The sequence below is a fragment of the Falco punctatus genome (assembly GCF_963210335.1).
Source record: "Falco punctatus genome assembly, chromosome: 7".
Classification (NCBI taxonomy): domain Eukaryota; kingdom Metazoa; phylum Chordata; class Aves; order Falconiformes; family Falconidae; genus Falco; species Falco punctatus.
The window spans coordinates 21,855,847-21,867,936 of record NC_137587.1 but is presented as its reverse complement, the minus strand read 5'-3'; the positions used below and the strand labels follow the sequence as shown (position 1 = coordinate 21,867,936).

General features: G+C 47.4%; 1 protein-coding gene across 1 annotated transcript in view; it reads right to left on the bottom strand.

Annotated features, from left to right (window-relative positions):
- Nucleotides 1-4,701: 4,701 nt before the first annotated feature.
- TTC9 (tetratricopeptide repeat domain 9) overlaps nt 4,702-12,090 on the bottom strand; it is a 36,257-nt gene continuing 28,868 nt past the window's right edge. The window contains exons 2-3 of the mRNA XM_080396138.1: nt 10,956-11,138; nt 4,702-5,761 (exon numbers count right to left, since the gene is read on the bottom strand). Of these exons, the coding sequence (XP_080252264.1) occupies nt 5,682-5,761; nt 10,956-11,138 (263 nt within the window). The 3' untranslated portion in view covers nt 4,702-5,681. The remainder of the gene's footprint in view (nt 5,762-10,955; nt 11,139-12,090) is intronic.

Below are 12,090 nucleotides of genomic sequence, written 5' to 3'. Positions count from 1 at the left end.
TACTGGGCACTGGTGGGGCTGCACCTCAAACACTGTGTTGAGTTTTGGGCCCCTCACGGCAAGAGGGACATTGAGGTGCTGGAGCGTGTCCAGAGAAGGGCAACGGAGCTGGTGAAGGGTCTGGAGCACAAGTCTTGTGAGGAGCTGCTGAGGGAACTGGGGTTGTTTATCCTGGAGAAAAGGAGCCTCAGGAGAGACCTTATTGCTCTCTGCAGCTACCTGAAAGGAGGCTGTAGTGAGGTGGGGGTCAGTCTCTTCTCCCAGATAACGAGGGACAGGACAAGAGGAAATGGCCTCAAGTTGAGCCAGGGGAGGTTTAGATTGAATATTAGGAAGCATTTCTTCACTGAAAGAATGGTCAAGCATTGGAACAAGCTACCTAGAGAGGTGGTGGAATCACCATCCCTGGAGGTGTTTAAAAACCACATAGATATGGTGCTTAGGGACAGGATTTAGTGGTGGACTTGGCAGTTCTGGGTTAACAGTTGGACTTTAATGATATCAAAGGTCTTTTCCAACCCAAATGATTCTATGAATCTATGGTTCTGTGATCTGTAGGACCACTTACACCCTCTTCCACTTCACAAGCTGCTGACTGCCTCAAAGTCACATATTGCCCCAGGTTTCCTCTCGTGTTTTTATGAAGTACCCATGAATTTACCTTGCTTCAGTTGTAGATGTGAGAGGAGCCGGGAGGGTGTCTTGTCTTTTCATCACACTTCACTGACGCAGCATCAAGGCTGTTGTTGGCACAGTAGTATAGCACTTAGTAACTGAGGAACTCCTAAGAAGATCAACCCAGAACAATCTCTGGAAACCACCTCATACCAGCTACAGCAACACAAAGTCCTACTAATTGCTTATGTGAACCCATAGGTGGTATTAAGGAACCTGATAATTTACTGTACCCTCCCAAACATCCCATCTGGGTGGCACACTGGCCCACCACTGTTCCTCCTTATTTAAGTAACCCCTGCCCAAGCCTCTAAACTACTGCACAGAGCAAGGAGTTTTGCAGTAGAAACTTGGGAGGAACATCAGTGTGTTTCAGGGTGCAGGAGGAAAGGTGAATAAACGAGAAGAGGGGTAGTCAGCAGGTCCTGTGCGGATTTGGTTTGATTTTCCCTTTGCCTAGTGCATACCCTCCCCTTTCCCTTCTTCTGCCCCTTGGAAAAAGAAAAGAGAAAGGGTATCATCACGGGATTGAGCATAAAGAACACAATGCAGACAAAACCTCTGGAGACCTCATGCGAAGCATCATGAGAACACAGCCACTCCTGGGCCTGCCAGGCTGTAGTCTGGGGAGAACACTTACACAGATGAAACTTGCAGGGAAATTCTAGGCAAGCAGAGAGGAGATGCCCGGCTAAAGAAGTTGCTCTGCACTCTTCATTTTACGGACTCCTGGGTTCACCAGCAAGCAAGACTAGCCAGACCTTTGCCTTCCTGCCAGCTCTGGAAACCAGTCATACCCTCTTCTTAATTTAACCAAAGACTTCTCCACTCCGTCCAGGCCACTTTTGCTAACTGTAATGGTTAACACATATTCGGAAAAATTCTGCAGCCAGCATGTTTTTGTCTTCTTTTCACACTTTCAAATATGATTGTACTGGAGGAAGGAAGCCTCCCCCTCTTCTGCCCCCTCTAGCTGGAAAATCACCTCTAATCTTACTGCCTTTTTTCCTGCTGTGTATCCTGCCAATTAAAACTGGGTCTTGTTATGAACTGCAAATAATGTGGCTAAGCCTTTCATCGTGTTTTTTTCTAGTTCAATTCTCATTCTGCCCATGAACCTGGGTTTGGCTTGTATTTTGCATCCCATGATAAGCTCATCCCTTTCCCATTTCAACCTCAGTTCCTGCTTGCTGTCCTACTGTTCTGCCTGGCATCTGCCATTTTCTTCCTGCTGTTTTCACATGTGATGGGTGAATGGGCCCACTTCCCACTGCTCTGGAGACATTTTAGCCCTGCTGGGTATGTGGAGGGGCATGTGTTTATTCCCCTACGCGCCGCATGTTGAGGACATATGCATATACCACCTGGTTGAGTTAAAGCCTTGTTTGCTTGTTTTGGCTTCCAGGATGTGTATTCGCACGTTGCCATTTGACTGCTTCACAGAAAAATACCACCAACTTGTAGTGGACATGAACACCTCCAACAAGGTGTCCTTCTCTGTCTCTTCAACTCCCTACAGCAATGAGTGGGTAACTTGGGTGGGATTGGGTGGCTTCTGCCCACACCTCCCCATCTGGCTGTTAAGGACCAACTCACTTGAAAAGCTATTTAACTATTTATAAACTATGGACTTTGAAGGGTCTTCTTGTATACAAAGACCTCTTTCTTGAGGGCTTGATACTAGGTTCTCCCCTTTATGGCCAATACTTGTTTCTCTCTTCTGTTTCCTGTTAAGGCAGTTCTTGGACAATACCACAGGTTTCTCCCTTTGGGTGTTCCTATGTTCAGCTGTTGCCAGGAGAGAAACTTGCCCATGGTCTTTTAGGGTCTTGCTCTATTAGAGCTGAAGAGCCCTTTGATGTGCTGGATGACAATTATGCCTTCTCTTTCTGCAGAAGACAAAGCCTTTTAGCAAGTTGCCAAGGCTCTTCCTTACACCCCTGGCACATGCAGTAGAAGTGGCGATGTGTCTGCACATCTTTCCAATCGGACTGCAAACTCTACTGGGATGTTTGATACTGCAAGGTGGAGCTGGCTACTGTGAGGAGAGCGCAGTCCACAGGAGCTCTGTTGGCTTTGCTGGCATTGCTGCTGTCTCTCTCCTTGACATGTGGAGGGCCCCCACCTGGAGTTTTGTCCATGATTCTCTCAAGCTCTGTGTCACGGTGGAAACATACAGATGCTATATAGCTGGCTAAACAGTCCATGACTGTTTTCTCTTTGGTGACTTCCTTCTTCTAGCTCCTGGTGGGAGTGTGCACTGCTTGCAGGTACTCTGAATGTCAAGGTACTTAAGGACAACCACTTTCTGCAGAAAGTTGGATGTTGCATAGCACCTGATGGCTCTCTGAGATCTTTTGCATACGCACATTCACAAACTTCCCTCTCTCCCCCACACTTTGCAGTGCTCCTGGGCGGGAAGTGGCTGAGAACTGAGGAGACTGTACTTTGGAGTCCGCTGTGCCTTTTCTATGCTAATGTATACACGGGACTGATGCAGTGACAGTATGTCAGTGAGGCCACTGCAAGGGCTAAAATTGTTTCCAGACAAAGTGACAGTCCGTGGACCTACATACATCTCCCGTGACTGGAAAATGCCCTCCTCTTGCATTAAGGTCATGAGTAACAAGCCTGTCTCTGCTTGCCTGAGCTTTCCTGGGGCAGAGACTGTTAGTGTAGGTGGTGTCCTCTCCTCCTACATGGCCTGCAGGATGAATCCCCATTTTACTCCTAGCAAAGCAACACATGCAGCTGTGGGGATGGTGTCATTAGCAATATGAAGTAGCGGGGAGTCACCTCTATTTGAATTTGCTGCATGCTGTGATATATTTAGGATATGGAGGACTGCATGCCTCTGAGAACCAGAACCTTATAGCTCTGTATTTTATACAGTACCGGGTACACCTTACAAGCACATCTCTGCCTAAACATTTTTTTTCTGATCTAGTTAACAACCACCTACAGAATTTCCCTCACTTGTCCTCTTTGTCTTTAACTCAATTGTTGTCCTAGCAATAGCTGTAGCCTCATTTATTGCCTAGACATACGTAGTGGTGGGCAGAGGCACTTGCTATTTCAGGCACAGATGTATGAACCACAGGCCATCTGAGGAAGGTGACTGTGCTGCCTCCAGAATGCAGTCCTTTCCTTCACAGTAGCTGCACACAGTGTTCCCAATTTTGGGAAGCAGCTGCTTTCTGCCACCCGCCTGAGGAACACAAACTTCTGGTGCCATCCCAGGTAATGTGTTTCAACCAAGTGATGTAGGTCCATGCTATCTCAGAGACATATGCCACTTCAAGATGGTCCCTTCCCCACCCCCAATGTGGGCTGGATGTGTCCCTGAACTAAAGAATATGACTTCAGTTTTTTTTCAGAGACAATGATAGAGATTTGCCTTTTTATTTCGTGTTTCTCTATCAACTCTTTCAAATTTTGGCTAGAGAAAAATGGCAAGATACCACAGCTGGAATGTGGGATGCCATAGCCAACTGTCTGCAGGCACCACATCTGCTGGGACCGAAGCACACAACGCTTGGCTGAACTTGGTCTGTTCAACTCTCTGTGCTTCTGTTTCCATGTTTCAGCTGAGGGCCAGTGAAGTATCTCTGAGTAAACTCGCTTCACACTGACCACTGTGGGATGACCACTCATGCACATCCTGCAACTGGGAGCCGGCTCCTGTGGGCCACTGATGGGGCAGTCCCACTGGAAATGTGTTTGTGGCACTTACTGGTCCCATTACTAGCAGTTTCAGAAAAGGACCCTTGAGCCAAGGAGCCTGAGCTCTTAGAAGTGATCAGACTGCTGGTGGAGGTCTCAACAGGCCCTATGGGCTGCTGAAATAGGCTCCAAAGCTCTGCCCTGTTTGCCAGCACCGTGTTCTCCTACAAAAGAAAAAACAGGACACACGAAGCACCAACACAAGGTGGGAGAATCAAGACCTCAATCCAGTGTACTAATAATACTTAGCACTGTACATCACTGTACTGTTACTTACAAACATTAACTAATACATCCTCACAACACCCCTGCGAGGTAGGGAAGTATTATCCCTAGTGTACAGATAGGGAAACTGAGGCACAGAGAGGCTAAGTGACTTGCTCAAGATCACACAGCAAGGCATTAGCAGAGGCAAGATAAGAATGGAGATGTCTCTTGTTCCCAACCCCATGCTGCCCCCCACTAGACAATGTTGTCTGTCTGGACACGGGGAACCCAAGAGGTCCCTTTGAAAAGCAATGCCTAGACTTGTTGCCTATTAATAATTTTTATTTGCCTTTAATGAATTATTTCACAGTTTTTCCCTCATACTGTACACCACGCTTTCACAGTCCGTTCAGTGTTCTGTGGTAGCCCACAGCCTTCTTCTCCAGCGCTGGGACAGCTCTGCAGGGGGTTTGTAGGGTGCTCTGTGCTTTCATTAAGAGGATGTTTAGAAACAGTTTTCACTGGCATTAGACTGGGAGCATGTGAGCTCTCACTGGAGACTGATAACACACACTGGAGAAGCAGGCAGAGGGAACTGATGGTAAAAGGGCATTTGCCATCCCCTGTGAAATGACCAGCAGCTCTCTTAGTTTCTTAGCTCTTCCAAGCTCCATTGACCACTCAGAGCAGAAACTGTCTCCAGCTTGCCTGGTCAGGAAGTCGTTGTTCTGGGGTTGCTTCCCTAACAGGTAATAGGCAGTCAGCTCAGGACCAGAAAGGTCCCCCAGCATTGCCTACTCCAGGTGTGTGACACTGTCTTGGAACAAGGCTGGCTGTAGCCATTGTGCTCTCCTGCCACGGGGAAGGGGTATTACCACTGTTGGCAAGCAGCTATATCCAGTGTCTAAGTCTCTTTTTTTTTTTTTTTTTTTCAAAACTGGGATTCAATGAAGAGCAAGGGGGAGTGGATGGATGAGGAGATGAGGATGAGGCAGAGCAAACAGGAAAATCCACCAAATGAGTTTCTAGGAAGGAAATGTTCCCCCTTGGGCACTTCAGCTGAAGTGGCTTCATTTTCACAAGGCTTCTTTCTCTCTCTGGGAACACCTGCTGAGCTTCATCTCTGTCAGCTGGATATATCGTATGACATTGGTATCTGCAGGGAAAGAGCACACATGTACGCACACATTGGTTACAACTCCCTGTGGAAGACAGACACACTGCACCTTCATCCCTGGTGCATCACCCGGGGAGCAACACGGCTCCCACACTGCCTGCAGGAACAGCATGATTTGAAAGGTGCTCTGAACCAAACCCTGCAGCTTTGGTTTTGGAGAACCTGACCCAATTTGTGCTCGCCATCCCTGTTGCGCATGATCTTGCCTCAGCTAGTTTTTATCTTCTCTTTGATTACTCTGGGTCATCGCAATTGAATTTGCACAGTTGAAACTATCCAGGTCATCCCTGCCTGTTCTTTTGGAACAGCACCTTCACTGGTTTCCCTTCCCTCCGTGCCTGCATACAAGCCCCTAAAGGCATTTTATGTACGGTTATGCTCTGCCTTTTTGCCCTCCTATTCCTTTTACAGCCTATTTCACTCTCCTCTTATTTTCTCATGATGAGTTGAATTGGGAAATGCATCCTTCATGTTCTCTTTGTATCCTTGCTTTCCTTAAATTTCATATTTGGAAGTCCTTCCACCATGACACTCTATCTGCATTTTGGTCATATGCTGCATACTGCTTTGGTCTATCCTGTCTAATGAAGTTCCTAGGGGCAGAGAACCACCGATTCATCCCTGCAGAAAGCTGCGAGGTCCCAGCACTGAGCAAGTGGTAAGCTGAGTGCTCTTTTTCCTTCCAGTACTTCAGTGCATCGACACAGTGTCATGGTTTAACAGAGACTCACACATGAGTTTTGCTTTACCACCTGGCCTCAGCAATGAGTGAAACTGCTCACCCTGAAGCACAGGTTGATCTAAACGAGCGTGTCTCCAGACAGACCCCACGATTCTGCACTCATGGTCAATCCTTTCTCAAATCACATTGGTTTACTATCATGAGGGTGACTTCCCACACACATGCCACCCACATAGTAGCAAAAGCCATGTGGTATCAGAAGCAAGCAAGAAAAAAAATAGTCACTTTCACTCATGCATTGATTGAAAAATGGTTGTTTTCTCACAGCCTTACTCAGCCAGCCAGGGCCATCTTAGTCTATTTAAGCCATTAGATCCTCAGAAACTAATCTGAAGCACACTGCAGTCCACAGTCAGAGGGCAATCCTGTCTTCTCCTCACCCAAACAGCAATGTGCTCCGGTCCAGCTAGGGAAATGAGAAGCACCTGGGCTTTCAAAGAGATGAACAAATTACTAGTAACTTGTCCAGCACTCGCAAGTGTAGGTATTGCACCCACCAAAGCAGTTGTGGATGCAGTTTCCTTTAAACATGAGAAGGGGACATCTCTGTTGTGCTCTCAGCCACAGCTGAAACAGTGGGAGACAGACTGTTCCGTTTCCCTTCACACAGAACTCCCCGCAAACATGCCATGGGGTAGCAATGGGCTGAGGCAATGCTGTTGTGACTTCTCAAGCTGTCTCTGGTGGGGTGGGTCTCCCTGCTGTCTTCTGCAGGTACAACTGCATCATCCTAGTCAGTCTGGAGGGTGGGATTCAATGATTAAATTATTTGCCCCACCTGGGGCATTCTTAATGAGCCAAGGACTTCTGCTGTTGTCAGACAACGTGCACCAGCATCCTGGGCTGTTTGTGCACCAGCATTTCATACCAGCCCAGCACATTTTAAAAGCAGCTTTCTTAAAAACAGCATTGGTTTCAGTTGTGCAGCCTCAGGGAGTAGACATTCAGTTGAGGGCATAGCCCTCAATTTTAGCCCTGAAATAAAATCAGTGCACATGGCAGGGAGGTGGCTAACAGCTCCTAGTGGTGTAAGGGTAGGGCATGTAGCCAGGGCAGAGCCCTGCTATGCTGCCTGCACATCCCTGCAATCTCTCTGCTCTGTGCCTTTCCAGGCTTTGACAAGCTGTGGTCTGGGTACCCGTCCCCGCTGCTGCGGTTTGCACTTTGGATGTCTGCCTGGCGTGGGTGGCAAGTGGTAGCTGGGAGGGCACATTAGGGAATCCCACCTGCCCAGGCTTGCAGGGACTCGGCGTCTGGCTGAGGGGGTGGCGGTGGGTTTGGTGCATAACTGGGCTATGAAAGGCTGGCAGCTGCCCCTAGCTTGCGGGTAAGGCAGCTAGCAGCTGGCAGCACAGCCTCACCTGCCTGGGAGATTGCCACACGCCCAGGAAGCTGGGGGCAAAGCAAGGTGTAGCCTGATAGAGGGTGGGAGATGCTCCCATTGAGAGCTAGTTATAAATCTGGGCATGTTTGGGGATGTTGTGCTTCCTTCCTTCCTATCTTACCAAGGAGGAATAATAAGAGCAGCACTCCATTTACAGAAGTGGAGCCCCTGTCTTTGTCAGGTCTTTTCCATCAAATACTATTGCACCACACTAGTTCTGCCTGCAGCAGTATTTCAAAGCTACGTGTAAATGTTAATGAAGAGAAGATTTTCATCTTTCAGTGAGGAAGAAGTGATCCCCTTCTACTGATGTGGAAATAACAGGCAAGGACAACTCAGATGAGGGGGTCAGACCTGTACAGAGATGCCGGCAGAGCTGCAATAGGAACATGTCCCCTGGCTGCTAGGACCGTGCCTGTGTCCCTGGTGCAGAGTGGCCCTCTGCCATTTTAAAGGTAATTTCTGCTCCTCCCTGTAGCTTCACAGCTCAGTTGCCCATCTGCTTTGCAGACACTGTGGCCTGGGTTTTGTTCCCAGGACTTCTGAGTGACAGGGATGCAGGAAGGCAGCTGCGGAGCTCAGCCACGAGCCCGCTCCGCACAGCATGGGAAATCCAGCTTGTATGTGCAGCCCGCGTGATGTCTGACCGTGAGCTTTCAGTGCGGGGCCAGCAGAGACAGCTGTGGGTGTTTGGTATTACCAGGTCAGATGCTGGTTCAGCCTCAATCCCAGTCAGCACCTACCCTGACGATGTGGCCCCACCAGTGGGAAAAAGCTGAGCAAGGCTGGAAGGTCAGGTGTCCATCCGACACAGAGTTCAGGGTGGGCTGCATGTATGCTTTGCACAACTTAACTGTGGCTTCCCTCTCCCTTGGTGAGGAGAGTTATACAATTATCTTGTGTTATTTCCATCTGCTTTTGTGATTTTTGTTTGGCGGTAGCATAAGAAATCAGGCCAAACCGAACTTTCACCCTTAACAGACAGTAAATAGCCATAAGGGATTTGCTGTGCTGACAGCCCTTTAGAAAAGTAAAACCCTTTGCTAGCTAATTCCTCTTTACCATTTAAAATCTCCCCCACCAAAGAGAATAACTGCCAGTGATTTGTGCCAAAAACATCCTTATTAGAAAAAAAAGAACACACAGAACATGACTGTAATAATGTCCAAGTGCTTTTACCAGTGAGCCTTGTGAAAACTCAGATAAAGAAAAACAATCAGATTTTGCAGATGGAAACACTGAAAGTGGAGAGACTGACTTATTTCTGTCTTGATATATTTTGTTACATTCGTTAATATATATAATATATATTATATAAATAAGATATATAATAATAATATATCTTGATATATATATCTCAATAATTATTATAATTCTTGATAGTGTTACCTGATTCCTGCTACTGTGTTTTAGCAGTCACATCCTTTCTTACTGTATGTATTCACTTCTTTCCCCCTGAACACCCTTCAGGTTTTCCATAATCATAAATAAAACAGTGGAATAATGGCCCTGAATGGTCTAACAATAACAGGGAAGAGTCTCTGATGCAGAGCTGAAGGCCAGAACTGTTTTTTTGTATACATTAAGGGCCTTTGGAGACACTTTCTGGTATGTTTTTGCAGCAAGCTGTGGTATTTGAAGCTGTTGCTGTTGAATAAATTAGTATTTATTTCAAGAAGCAGTGAGGGATACCAAATAAATGGTATCGGGGCAGGAGGGGAGCATAGAAATACATATTTAAAAAATGGAAGCAAAGTGGTTCAGCTAGAAGGACTGTTTCAATTTGAGCCTAGTCAGACCCTCAAGGTTGGGATAACTTCTTATTTTCCACAGACTATTTTTCTCTTGCATAGGCTTCTCCCTTTCCTGGTTCTGGCAAGGGCTGAAAGCAGAAGGGCACACTGCAAACTCAAATAGGCTAAACTGAGCTTTTAAGCACATTTGCTCAGGGAGTGTGGGGTGCACAGCTGTGCTGTCAGACTGCCTGGAGCCCATGACCAAGCGTGACAGATGGGACCAGGCACTCTTAGGGGAGGTGGAAGAGGAAGGAGAACCCAGCACGTCCCCAAGCACACCCTCCCTGGTGCTCCTCCAGGGCACAGCCACCTCAGGAGCCTTGCAGAGCCAGTGCCTGTAGGACATCAAGCACAGCCAGCTCTGACAGCCTCCCTTGCGTCCTCTAGTTCAATGAACATCAGCTCCTGTGCTCTGCCAGGACCCAGGCTCGCTCCTGCTTCATGACCAGTTCTCACATCCAGGTGGAAGAGCTGCTCTGTGAGGTTTTCTTTGCACACGGCTTCTGTTTTGGTTTCTTGTGCTCCTTTATTTTTTCTTTGAGTATTACAAAAATTCTTTTTTAGCAGAAATGTTTTAAGCCATAGCGTGGTTTTATGTCCCCATTACTATTTGAAAAATAAAAGCACCATCTCTGCATTGTGGCCTTCCACCCCCTGTTCTGAGGCTGAGGAGGTTAACGTAAAGCTGGTTGCTCTGGCAAGGGTAAGTTGTTTGGATACATAATTTCTTTGCTGTCCCAAAATGAAATCTTGGGTTTTGACATATGGGCGGACGGGTACTTGAACTGGCAAGTGGCTGATTTCACAGTGAAAGTTGAAGCACCCTGATGAAAGCTTTGTGAGTAAATGTCTGCCTCTGATCTAACTAGAATACTAACCCTTTACTGAGATGGTGGAAGGTGTGGCTACTGAGGTCTACAAATAGTCCCCTGGCTTTGCTAAGGGGATAAAGCTTTTTCTCAGTCAGGAAATGTAATGGTTGGGATAACACTCTTCCCCATCCTGCTTTCTTCTTCAAAAATAAACTAGGGAGGGAAAGAGAGGCAGGATCCCCTCCACACAGATGGCATTCCAGCAATATTGTCATCTTCAGGTTGTGCTGCAGCCTCGGCAGTTGAAGAGGGGTACAGCTAAGGATACAGTGGGTCATGCTCATCCCTGTGGAAATCAACACAATCAAGCCCAGGGACACGCTGAAGCTCATGAAAAGTGCTCAATGCAAAGCCACATCCCCGCTCCCCCTCCCCATACCTGTCGGCTGGCGGGATCTTGCCTCTTTCAGGTAGTAGAGGGCCTTGTTGAAGTCACCCAGGTGGTAAAATGCCACTCCTGATCGGTAGAGTGCCTTGAAGTTCTCACCTTCTTTCTGAAGCACTTTGAGGCAGTACTCCTTGACTCGCTCGTAATTCACCAACTCCGCCTGGAGCAGGCAGGCTGCAGGGGATGGGCAGGATGGGGAGACAGACAGACACAGGAGAAAGTTAGTGCTGTGTTACCTCCCTGCTCCTGAAATCTGCATGGGGGAAAAGAGCAGCTTAGGTGAGGGAAATTCCTCAGACCTGTGTTTCAGAAAGGGTCTGGTCATAGGGATTGTTTGCCAGACCCGATTGTTCGCAATTGAAATATCAATGCTTCTATTTTTGGCATTGCAAAATGAAGGGATTGTGTTTGCTCCAGGGAGGGGGAGAGTGTGAGAACATAAACATCCCTTCACAGAGTGGGAATGCTGAATGGTCTTGTGGCAGCTACAGGCTTCATCTGTAGTAAAACCACTTCTCTGTCTGAGGGCTGGAGCTCAGCAAAGTACAAAAAGGCAGTCACACTTACCTGACAAGGAAAAGAGGGACTACAGTGGATCAAATTTTGTATTTGGCTTAATCTAAGGCTGTTACATTTGCAAATAATATGTCATTGTCTTTTATTCAAGAGGTCCTGTATGGAGTTCTGCTATATGAAACAAGAAGGGGCCCCGCTCTGCTAGAGAATGCACTGCTAGCAAACCAGAGACACCTGGAGTTGTAGGAGAGAGCATATATGCCAGGCTGTGTGCTTCCTGCGAGGTGCTGCAACACAAGCTCATTGCAAGAGGTCGGTTCTGCGGACCTCCTAAAGGAAAAGGTAAGCACAGTGAAGCAACAGCATGCTGAGGGCTGTACACTGAAGAGCAATTGTTGCATGAATGTCAAGTTTCTGAAGAAAATTCCCATAGTGAGTTTCACGCAACTAGGAAAGAAATAAAGAGGAAAGGAGGAGATCCTGGGGGCATGCTCTACAGCTCTGTTTGTGGCTTCCTGTAGCACTCACTCTGGTGGGCTAAACTTGACTAGGTGTACGGGGCATTAAAAATAGTTTTGGGAACACTGACATAAATAGGACACGGTGCAGC